Source organism: Sinohyriopsis cumingii, chromosome 4, assembly GCF_028554795.1.
Source record: "Sinohyriopsis cumingii isolate HCF-2022 chromosome 4, ASM2855479v2, whole genome shotgun sequence".
Classification (NCBI taxonomy): domain Eukaryota; kingdom Metazoa; phylum Mollusca; class Bivalvia; order Unionida; family Unionidae; genus Sinohyriopsis; species Sinohyriopsis cumingii.
The window spans coordinates 45,495,910-45,508,738 of NC_142964.1; the positions used below are offsets into that span (position 1 = coordinate 45,495,910).

A 12,829-nucleotide genomic window follows, 5' to 3' on the forward strand; every position below is an offset into this window, starting at 1 on the left:
ATAGGGTTAATTCATTTTATATTGAAAGTGATGAAAGTGAAGAGTGTAAGATTGAAATTTGTTCAAGAATAATAGATAATTGACTGAGTATTTTGATGGCAAAATATTGAATGTTCTATTGTAAAATATGTAAATACAGTGTTTATGAAAAATAATAAACTTGGAAATATAATCAAATTGAACTGTATCGCCTACATTACAATGGTAAGTCCCTATCCGTTTTCTAACGGTAAACCTACTGGTATTTTAAGACGCGTGTATGTTTAGAGAAAAGTGCAATACTCAAAAGTCTCGCAGTTGTGTAGGACTGGGCCATTTTGGTGTCATTGCAAATATGTAGAGGGAGTTTAAGAATATATTCAGTTGAGTTGGAAACGGATGTTAAGTGTGTATAGTACATGAAGGAATGTCAGTGTGTTATGCTTGATAGCTTAATTTATACATAATAATGGAATTATTGCTATAGGATTGTACTACAAAAGGAAAACCCTTTGATTAATAGAACAGAATGTTGAGTCCCCTATCCAGGGGTTATGGTACTTGGAGTGGAAGGGTGGAATATAGCCAGCCAAATGGACCAAGTAGGGTAAGCGTGTTACCCTTATTTATGACATTTTCTCTGTAGACGACTTCCACTTTTTAAAAATCCTATAATAACAGAACTTTTTAAATAAAAAAGCATTAAAAATATTGGAATTATGAAATTTGTGGACATAAGGAACAGCATGTATGAAATTACCAGGATTTCACATTGTACATCAGTTAGTACATCGTGAATAAAATTACAAAATATTAAATATTCAGGAAACTTAATAAATTTAGCTTTAAAAAAAGGAAGACCATATTGATTAATCTGCCAAGATTTCATGATGGCCTTTTTCCATTCCATCCATTAATAGATTAGATCAGCATTCAAATAATGTAGTGTGTTATGGATATACACTGAAATGACATTTTCTATTGTGTAATGTTTTATGGATATACACTGAAATGACATTTTCTATTGTGTAATATTTTATGGATATACACTGAAATGACATTTTCTATTGTATAATGTTTTATGGATATACACTGAAATGATATTTTCTATTGTATAATGTTTTATGGATATACAATGAAATGACAATTTCTACTGTATAATGATTTATTCAAATACAATGAATATGCATGTCCATAATGCAGTGTTTTATGGGAATTTATGAAATGGCATTTCTATAATTCATTGTTTTATAGAAATACACTGAAATTGCATTTCTATAATGCATTATGGAAATACACTGAAATAGCATTTATATAATTCATTGTTTTATGGAAATACACTGAATTTGCATTTTCTAAAATGTAGTGTTTTTTGGAAATCCACTGAAATGTAATTTCTATAATGCATTATGGAAATACACTGAAATAGCATTTATATAATTCATTGTTTTATGGAAATCCACTGAATTTGCATTTTCTATAATGCATTATGGAAATACACTGAAATAGCATTTATATAATTCATTCTTTTATGGAAATCCACTGAATTTGCATTTTCTATAATGCAGTGTTTTATGGAAATACACTGAAATGTAATTTCTGTAATGCAGTGTTTTATGGAAATACACTGAAATGTAATTTCTATAATGCAGTGTTTTATGGAAATCCACTGAATTTGCATTTTCTATAATGCAGTGTTTTATGGAAATACACTGAATTTGCATTTTCTGTAATGCAGTGTTTTATGGAAATACACTTAATTGGCATATCTGTAATGCAGTGTTTTATGGAAATTGGCAATTTCTGTAATATAGCATTTTATGGAAATAAACTGAAGTGGCATTTCTATAATGCAGTGTTTTGTGGAAATACACTGAGTTGATATTTCCTATGAAAAATAAATTATATATTTGTAACACAAAAAAAAATTAACCCAATACATATATAACTAATATAAAAGTTGACGCTCTAAATTCTTTCTTTAAATACCACAAACTGAGGCGCAAAATCTCCCACCCTCACCCATATTTGAACCAGTATTATGACAAAGAATAAAATTAACTTTTTTTCCAGTTAATGTGATGGGTCATATTTGCAGGTTGGTTTTTGTCTTTGTAAAGTGGAAGTTGGGAGGAAAAGTGTGTGGAGTAATTAAGAAATAAATTATAGAACGTTGATAGTGCAGTAAATAACATGACTGTAAGATGATGCCTATTTCATTCTGGCTACAAACATTATAGCAGTATATATAAATATACTGTATTTAAAGATTTTGTGACAGGATAGTAGAATAAAAGATTACACACTACCCAAGTACTAATGTGCAGTTGTATAAACTGTCAAAGACTATTTTTTCACCTAATAACAATATATTAAATAGATTTCATCCATCTCTTTAATTGTATGTCTGTGGCAAGAATATTTTTTGTGATGGGCATATTATTAAATTTCATAGATTTCAAACTTTATGTGACTGAATTGAATTTATTTCTATCAGCCTTGTCATCTTAGTGCTTTCTCACTATCTATCATATACATGTAAGAGATTGGGGTTGGTAATAAATGTGATTTCATATTGGCATAACAACATAACCATAATTATTGCTCAGTTCAAAATTTAAGCAAAGAAAATGAAATGTTGAGGAATTTTCTTTTCATCTTCCTAAGCAAAATGATAAATGAAGAATTAGTTTGATTGTGAAATCAAAGAATAATGAAGTGATTTGCTTGTGTCTCAAGCCCAGTCAGATATGATTAAATTATAAGCAAATGTAAGTAAAATAAAATTGTTTTACATTATAACACTAAGTCAGCATACCAGCATAAGACAAATTGCCTATAACAAATTCATATTACTGAGTTACCATGCCAGCATAAAAATTTGCCTATAACAAATTCATATTACTGAGTCACCTTGCCAGCATCATTTTTTTTGCCTATAACAAATTCATATTGCTTAGTAACCATGCTAGCATAAAATAATATGCCTATAACAAATTCATATTACTGAACATGCTAACATAAAACAAATTGCCTATAACAAATTCATATTACTGAGTAACCATGCCAGCATAAAATAATATGCCTATAACAAATTCATATTACTGAGTAACCATGCCTGGATAAAGTACTGGGCTAAACCAGCTCATTTAGATCCAAAACTCAATTTTGGGAATTTTTTGTTATTTATTTTTTACCCTGGGGAAAAAGTGCTAGGGATGGCAAAAAACAGGGTTGGTCAGCTGAAGGATAATACACATATTTGGAGGGGGAACTTGCCTTGTCTGTGAGTCTATGCCTTGTCTGAGTCTATGCCTTGTCTATGAGTCTGTGCCTTGTCTGAGTCTGTGCCATGTCTGAATATATGCCTTGTCTGAGTCTACACCTTGTCTGTGAGTCTATACCTTGTCTGTGAGTCTATGCCTTGTCTGAGTCTATGCCTTGTCTATGTGTCTGTGCCTTGTCTGAGTCAGTGCCTTGTCTGAGTCTATGTCTTGTCTGAGTCTATGCATTGTCTGAGTCTATGCATTGTCTGAGTCTGCATCTTGTCTGTGAATCTGTGCCTTGTCTGAGTATATGCTTTGTATGCGAGTCTACACCTTGTCTGTGAGTCTCTGCCTTGTCTGTGAGTCTATGTCTTGTTTGAGTCTATGCATTGTCTGAGCCTGCATCTTGTCTGTGACTCTGTGCTAAGCTTATTGCTCTTAGAGGACATAATACTTGTCAATTTCTTAGCCTGGGTTCTGATGGCAGCTGTGGAGGTTACTGACTTGCCAGCATTTTTGCCCCCAACAAAATGCACTATATATCGATGTTTTTTCTGAAGGGTAGGCAATATATTTTTTTTTGTTTTTAGCTTATAAATAAACATATGATGGTAACTGGTGAAATAAATGCATTATTAGAGCCCAGAATTATTAGAGATTTTGTACATTGGAAGAAATCTTTATCTCCTTGATTTCTTAGGGATACCCCTTTAATGTTCAAGGATTTAATTTAACTTTATGATTGCCAATTAGCCAGAAGAATATTCTTGCCCTTTTATGTAGAAACAAGAATTAATTCTACTGATAAATTTAACTAAAATAATGAGGTGAAAGAAAGAGATATGCAGGTGATAAGTAAAATCCATGGCACCCCACCCACCACCCAAAATTAAATAGTCTGTCCCGTACTGAGAGAAGAACATATGGCTTGATACCTGAACTCTTTTTAAGTGAAAATAACAGCAGCATCAAGATTCACAACATCTTGTGTATGTAATAGGAGATTTCATCTCTCAGGCAGGATACCTGGAGTTTTACATCTGTCCTATGTTAACAGGTAGTACATGTATGAGCAGTTAATTTACTTTCACTTTGTTTACAAATGAAGAATCTTTTCGAAGTGGATAGCACTTCTCCTAAATGAACCAAGTCCTCATACTTGATAAACATACTCAAGATGAACCAAATAATCATACTCAATAAACATACTCAGTATGAACCAAGTACACATACTTGATAAACATACTCAATATGAACCAAGTGCTCATACTTGATAAACATGTTCAATATGAACCAAATACTCATACTTAATAAACATACTCAGTATGAACCAAGTACACATACTCAATAAACATACTCAGTATGAACCAAGTGCTCATACTTGCTAAACATACTCAGTATGAACCAAGTACACATACTCAATAAACATACTCAGTATGAACCAAGTGCACATACTTGATAAACATACTCAGTATGAACCAAGTGCACATACTTGATAAACATACTCGGTATAAAAATATGAACCAAATGATCATACTCAATAAACATACTCAGTATGAACCAAGTGCTCATACTCAATAAACAAATATATCTGAGAAAAGAGGCATTTATGCTTCAAGTAAAATTTATTTGGTTATTTAATACAACATGAACTGAGCTTTTCTGATGTTATTAAAAAATTGATACATGAGAGATGCAGAAAATTAAAAATGCAAGCCATACATAACAAGTAATAATTTATTGATACTAAGAATTGTGCAACATCATACAAAAAATTACATTTATAAAATACTTAGACTGGTGAAACAATTAGGAAATTAAAAATTAAAAAAAAATGATATTATAAAATTGTATGGGCAGTACCGTGTAACCTGTTTTGTGAGACCACCCTTTCTGCCAACAAAAAGCAGTCTCTAGACGTATTCTACAAACGGGTTGTTCAAAGGACCATTTTCCAAGGTTGAAATTCAACACAGTTTAAAAAGGAAAGATATCCACAGTCACTGTAGAGTTATTCTTTAGTCATCATCATTTTAAAATATTGCATGCATTCAACTGTAGATAACCCAGCATTATAGACATAAATCTGTCATAAAACATTCACATCTGCATTTGACGTCACAAGTACATGTACAGTGTATTAGCATATGAATTACAAAATGAACTAAGATATAATATATTTACTTAATCTGTCCATAAGTTAACATCACTTCTTTCAGTTACATGAGGCTTTCCTGCAGTGTTAGGCATTTTCTCTTTTTCATTGGTGATTCTGCCATTGATATCAGGGTATTATCAGTAACCAGTTGTAGTAATGACGATATCAATTTTGATTATATATATATTGCCTTCAAAATAGTTGTTGCTGGTAATGTTTTGCCAGTGGTTGTTCAGGACAGTGCATGCGTGTAATAAAATCAACCTATGCATTATGACTGAAGTCATAAATTACAGGCAGTTACTCCAAGCAGAGGCCACTCAAGACAGGTTTTACTGTACTCCGCATGCAGCATTACAAACCACACAATCTGGATGTGTATAAAGTACTTCATTCTGCTTGCAACACTGTATCATTTGTTGTAGGTATCTGAAATGAGAAATAATTTACAGACATAACATCTAAAATACCACATTATATTTATATGGTAGCAAGTCCAGTTGCAAACAACAAAGACCTAGATCTTCTGTTGCTTGATGCATCATCAGCGGATGACAGGCTGCTGGTATGTTGTTTGTTCTACTGACTAAAAAGGACCAGTACAATCATTAGGCAAGTGTTACATAAATAGTAGCTTGTTTGTAATCTATTTAGGGACCATCCATTTAATTTGGGAGAGGAGAGGGACCATGGATTTTTGTGGAAAAAAAGTACCCCCATCATGAAAAAATGTTCTTGATGTGATTTTGTAGAAAACAATTCTCTTCAATACATTTGTGTTAAAAAATGTATCGTGAGATAAAAAGAATAATTTATCCTAGTTCAAAAGAAACTGTGTACTCTTCCCCACACCGCAAAAATTAAATGGTTTGTCTCTTCAGTTGTTGCCTATCCATTTCAGTGTCAAATTTGAGTTGAAAATCAAAACTGCAATGTTTTCATATGTTTAGTGTACTGCCTGTAAATGTTTACAAAATATTCAACAGAGTAGTGTCTTAGATTGTCATAAGAAGCTGCAAAATGAATACAACAAATGATACATCTCTAAGCAAAGTGAAGCACTATATACATAGTGTCAGTGGATTACAATATTTTAAATAGATGTCTTCTGTCAGCCTAAGGAGCAGTTAGGGAAAATGGTTAAATTTCAAATCAGTTTGGTTAAAACAAAATTAGTTTTGTTATTGTATACTATGTACATTTTACAAAAAAGAGCAAATTTTGCAGCATTAGTAATTCCTAAGAGTTTTAACTTCTGTTACATTTTATGGTAAAAACTCCCAGGTCAAAAGAGAAATGTTAGTTATGTGTCTTAGGCCAATATCTAAGGTTTGAAACTTCTACTGGTTAATGACTTCATTTATTTATTTGTAAATGACTGAGTATACATTTTTCTTGTGTTGTAAAAACTTTAATTTAAACATTTTCATTAGGATAGGATGGAGTATTATTCACAGTATTTGTAAAGGTCACAAACGTCTATTGTACATTTCATATTCAGTTAACAAAAACCCGACATTACTATTGTACATTTCATATTCAGTAGACAAAAACCCGACATTTCTATTGTACACTTCATATTCAGTTAACAAAAACCAGACATTTTTCTATTGTACATTCATATTCAGTAGACAAAACCCCGACATTTCTATTGTACATTTCATATTCAGTAGACAAAAACCTGACATTTCTATTGTAGATTTCATATTCAGTTGACAAAAACCAGACATTTTTCTATTGTACATTCATATTCAGTTGACTAAAACCAGACATGTCTATTTGTACATTTAATACTGAGTAGTTGAAAACTAGACATTTATATTGCACATTTCATATATCCTAGTCAAAATCAGAATTTCTGCTGTACATTTCAGTTTTAGTAGTAAAAAACCTGACATTTCTGCTGTACATTTCAGTTTTAGTTGTCAAAAACCTGACATTTCTGCTGCATATTTCATTTTTAATAGCTAAATCCCAGAAATTTCAGCTGTACATTTCAGATTTAGTAGTAGAAATCCTGACATTTCTGCTATATATTCACTTTCAGTAGTCAAAACCTATAAATTTCAGCTGTACATTTCAGATTTTGTAGCCAAAACCCAGAAACTTCTTCCTGATTTTACTTTGGTATACAATAGTTAAAATACACTTGGGTAGACAAGTACATGGAAACAGTAATTATTTGTTATCGCACCAACTTCAGTTAGCTTTTGTTTGGTCTCTATGTTTACCACCTTATACATAAGGTAGTTCTCTTATCATGACTAAAATCTTTGTCCATTGTAATCACTCACACAAAGTCAGGTATGAGAGAGAGTGACTTTATAAAGCGTGGGTAGCAAGTGTGAGAGTTAATTGTTGTTATGATTGTATATATGTGAGAAAACTGGAAACTCAAAACAGAGAATAAATCATACACAAAGGTAATACGGAATGCCTATTCAGGTCAAACTTTTCAATGCATTAGCAAAACAAAGTAAATTGGAATTAACTAATATTCAGTTGCCAGTGTAATTTAGTCCTTAAATGCTGTGAAAAAAATGTATCTGGCAAAATATATGTTGTTATACTTTGTGTTACTGTAAAATAAAATGTGCACTACTGTAAAAAAAACAACTTTGAGAAATTTACAGTGTTAGTTGAAAGTACTATGTTTTATCTATCTATCTATCTATCTATGGTTATAGTTATAGTTATATCTATATATGTGTGCATGTGTGAAAGCATTTACTATAATAAATTTTGAAAAGAAAAATTAGTATGCTTCCTAAAAATTCCTTACTTTTGCTTTTCCATCAGTTTTCAAAATGTGTAGCATGTAGCTCTTCATTGATGAGTCCAAGTGTTAAGAGTCAGTTGAAATTGAAAAGATCATTAGTTCATAAGAATTTACCAGTCATGGATTTTAATCAGAGATATTTTACAGTTTTATACAAGAAAGTATGGACCTGTGATAAGCCCACCTCCTACTTTTTGCAAAACTATGTTCTAGTTTTATGCAAAAAAATTAGATCCTGTGGTGATAGTGTATTAAAGTCAATAGCCAGCTCTTGAAACAAATGATGAAAGAGTTTTTTTCTATAACAGAGTTCTAAAGCCCATTACAATCTTTAGGAGAAAAAAATTATGTACAAGTTTTATGTAATAAAGTTTTTCTTTGATAGAGTATTACAGTCCGTCCCAAGCTTTTGAAACAATTATGTACAAGTTTTGTGTAATAAAGTTTTTCTTTGATAGAGTATTACAGTCCGTCCCAAGCTTTTGAAACAATTATGTACAAGTTTTATGTAATAAAGTTTTTCTTTGATAGAGTATTACAGTCCGTCCCAAGCTTTTGAAACAATTATGTACAAGTTTTATGTAATAAAGTTTTTCTTTGATAGAGTATTACAGTCTGTCCCAAGCTTTTGAAACAATTATGTACAAGTTTTGTGTAATGAAGTTTTTCTTTGATAGAGTATTACAGTCCGTCCCAAGCTTTTGAAACAATTATGTACAAGTTTTATGTAATAAAGTTTTTCCTTGATAGAGTATTACAGTCCGTCCCAAGCTTTTGAAACAATTATGTACAAGTTTTGTGTAATGAAGTTTTTCTTTGATAGAGTATTACAGTCCGTCCCAAGCTTTTGAAACAATTATGTACAAGTTTTATGTAATAAAGTTTTTCTTTGATAGAGTATTACAGTCCGTCCCAAGCTTTTGAAACAATTATGTACAAGTTTTATGTAATAAAGTTTTTCCTTGATAGAGTATTACAGTCCGTCCCAAGCTTTTGAAACAATTATGTACAAGTTTTGTGTAATGAAGTTTTTCTTTGATAGAGTATTACAGTCCGTCCCAAGCTTTTGAAACAATTATGTACAAGTTTTATGTAATAAAGTTTTTCTTTGATAGAGTATTACAGTCCGTCCCAAGCTTTTGAAACAATTATGTACAAGTTTTATGTAATAAAGTTTTTCTTTGATAGAGTATTACAGTCCGTCCCAAGCTTTTGAAACAATTATGTACAAGTTTTGTGTAATGAAGTTTTTCTTTGATAGAGTATTACAGTCCGTCCCAAGCTTTTGAAACAATTACAGTGGAACCTGTCTTGAAAGACCACCCCTTCTGCCAAAACATAATGGTCTCTCATGACAGGTGGTCTCTCATAACAGGTTATAACACTATATAATCTCTAAATCTGTACATGGAGAACCTGGTCTCTCAAGACAGGCGGTCTCTCATAGCAGTGGTCTCTCAAGACAGGTTTTACTGTATGTACAAGTTTTATGTAATAAAGTTTTTCTTTGATAGAGTATTACAGTCCGTCCCAAGCTTTTGAAACAATTATGTGAGAGTTTTATGTAAGAAAAGTAAATGTCATTGCCGGCTTTGAAAATCTGTCTGAGTTTTATGTAAGAAGATAGGTTCTGTAATGATACAATATTAAAGTCCATCTCTTATGTTTGAAAAACTAAATCATATTTGTGCAAAGTAATATCCAATGATAAAACCATTCCTTTATTTTAAAAGCATTTATGTGACTGGTCTTAGGTTTGTGTCAAAGATGAATGAGGAAAGGAAAACATCTGTAAAGCCAGTCTTTATCCTTTTCCATTAAGACAGTTACTGGTAGGTGGCAATGACTGAAGTTATTCACTCTCTTTGTAATTTTGCATGTAAAAATCACATATGCAGATCTCCAATTGCTAAAATAATTTGTGTTAATCTATAAAAAAAATGTATGATCCACTGTGTGCACTAGTACAGCATGGTTGACTCTGGAGATTATTGGTCAGCAGGCCATAATGACCCGGAGCTTTGGTCAAGGTATGCTATCTTAATGTAAACTTATTGTTCAGAAACCGTTATTTTAAAATTAGATGTATCATGCGCATGACCTTGGATATTTAGACCCCAAGATTAACAGTTTCTCATTTATATAAAGTGCATGTCATCTACAAAGTTTTGTCAAGGCACTTACTTCAGAAACACAAGTTATTCAGCAAATTCATTTTCTCACCGAGTCATAGTGACCTTGAGTTTTGACTTTTAAAGTGCAAAATCAGAAGCCTTCTTCAATACCCAAATTGTAAGCCTTCAACAAACTATGGTCATGGTATCTCGTCTAGAACTAAATGTACAATGCAAAAGCTGTTAATCTTGTTTCAGTCATTGACCTTGACCTTTGATGTTCTGAACTCTAAATCAATAGACTTCATTCTTACCCAAAGTGAAGCTCCATACTAAAGAACATAAATTTGTGCAGAAACAGTTTTAATTTCTCAGTCATATAGACTTTGACCTTTTACCTTTTTTACCCATTTATAAATAGGCTTCTAATTTATTCCAAGTGCAACCCATTCAGAAAGATCAGTCCAGGTCTGTGATGTATAAGTAAATTTATTGTGCAGAAATAATTTGTCTTCATTCATTCTTAGTGACCAGTGTCAGCAGGATCAATAGCGTTTGTCCATACATCAAGTACAGTCTAACCACTAAGTTCGGTCTGGGTCTGTACTGTTGAAAAATGTTATTGTCATTACTTGAGACTTTGGTTTGATGTCTGCGGTGTGGCAGTTTATAGTCATGTCTAGCACTGGGGGCTTCATGCCACAGACACATAGCATCATATCCTATGCAGTCACAATATCCTGACACCAGGCTGACCAGTCCTAACACTAACCTCTTAATGTTGAGAACCATGTGAGGCAGCTGCTAGTATCATTTGTAGAAGTATCTTGTATGACTTGGCTGTGGTTCAAACCTGCATCCTCCTGCATCTATGGCAGAAGCTCTAACCACTTAGGCCACCGGAGCAGTAAATAAGTTCTGCCTTATTATCGTTGTTAAAAAGGATTACAGATATAGAGTTTCAAAATAATGATTTTCACTCTAAATATTTTTGTTTTTCAGGAGAACACCTTTCCAAGTATAGGTGAACGGAACTTAACTGGAATCAGCTTATCTGCCTCTGTTGGGACAAAATTATCAGCCCCTACAGCTCCACTTCAACCCCCACAACCACCCACCCGTGAACCCAGCTATGGCGAGTTGTACCTACCCAAGACCTACCTCACTCGCAAGGGGGCATTACTTCTTTTCACGGCTCCAGAATCAGAACTTGATGACAGTGATTTTAATACCCGGTGGCAAAGGCAGCGACTTTACAAAATGCGAAGAGATCGAGTGGCCAAGTTGATTGATCTAAGTTTACGACTTGGCAATTTGACAAGATTATCCAATTCCGTACTGCAGTATGGCAATCAGGTATAGCTGTTGTTATAAAAATTTGTAACATCACCCAAAAGAGTATGAATCAAACTAAAATATTACTTTTCAGACTTTTAGAAGCTACTGAATTTCTCCATGACTCCATTCTTACATGAAATTAGGTGCATTCTTCTTAATTTATATAAATTTCAAACTCTGGTAGCGTCACAAGAAAAAACACATATATTAGCATGTATAAAACATTATGCTTAAAAGGGGGTGGGTGGCATCTGGATCTGCCTGTCAGTAATTCAGTACATTTATCCATACATCCTTTGAAAGTGACTTGCAAGATGTCACAAAAAAAGACATCCAACTCTGTATAGACAAGTGAAAATTAGCTACATGTAACTTATCTGTGTGTATATGTTGGTGATATTGTTTGATTTGCAGGCAATTAGAGTAGGTTCATAATTTTCTTCTGACTTATTATGAAACTTTTTTGCGCTGACTTTGTTTTTATAAAATGCTTGTTGGTACATTTAGTAGAATCACCTACTTGGGATAGACAAATGAACTCCATTAGGTATGATGATACTTATATAAAGTTGGCCTGGATAGATTTTGAGGTTATTACAGCAAATTTTCAATTTATAAAACCTGTTGAACTTTTGCACTTAGACTTTGTTATGACAAAAAGCATTGTTAGCTTAAGTGATAAAAAAATCATTAAATAAACAAATTAAATTTGAAATCTGTATGCAAAGTTGTTGCACATATGTAGATGGCTTGATTAGGCTTTCATGCCATTATAACCATTGCTTACATTTTGCTTAGTTTTTAGACTTCTTGAACTTTGACATTTTGGTATGCAGTGGGTGCATGCATGTTTCACAAATGCAAATATATTCTTCGATTTTTATCACTTCTGGTCATTACCCTAAAGAGTGTATGCATTGGACCATGTGGTCTGTTATCCATATGTCATCTGATGTTCAGTTTCTGTCTGTTAGTACGAGTTTGTTATCACGGCTCCTCCTGTTACATTGTTCATTCAGAAGTTGCTATAACAAGATTTCAAAGATGGTCACAATGACCATCAAACTTAAGATGGTCACAATGACCATCAAACTTAAGATGGTCACAATGACCATCAAACTTAAGGTCTTGTCAGAAATATTTTCATTAGGACCAAGTAGATATCAAAATCAATCTTTTAGTTACAACCACATGT

General features: G+C 32.5%; 1 protein-coding gene across 2 annotated transcripts in view; it reads left to right on the forward strand.

The window, feature by feature from the left end:
* The first annotated feature begins 305 nt into the window (after window positions 1-305).
* The window catches only part of LOC149801080 (uncharacterized), a 157,392-nt gene continuing 144,868 nt past the window's right edge, over window positions 306-12,829 (forward strand). For both annotated transcript variants that reach the window (XM_089955114.1, XM_089955115.1), the window contains exons 1-2: window positions 306-586; window positions 11,299-11,652. In XM_089955114.1, coding sequence (XP_089811240.1) covers window positions 509-586; window positions 11,299-11,652 — 432 coding nt within the window. In that variant the 5' untranslated portion in view covers window positions 306-508. The remainder of the gene's footprint in view (window positions 587-11,298; window positions 11,653-12,829) is intronic.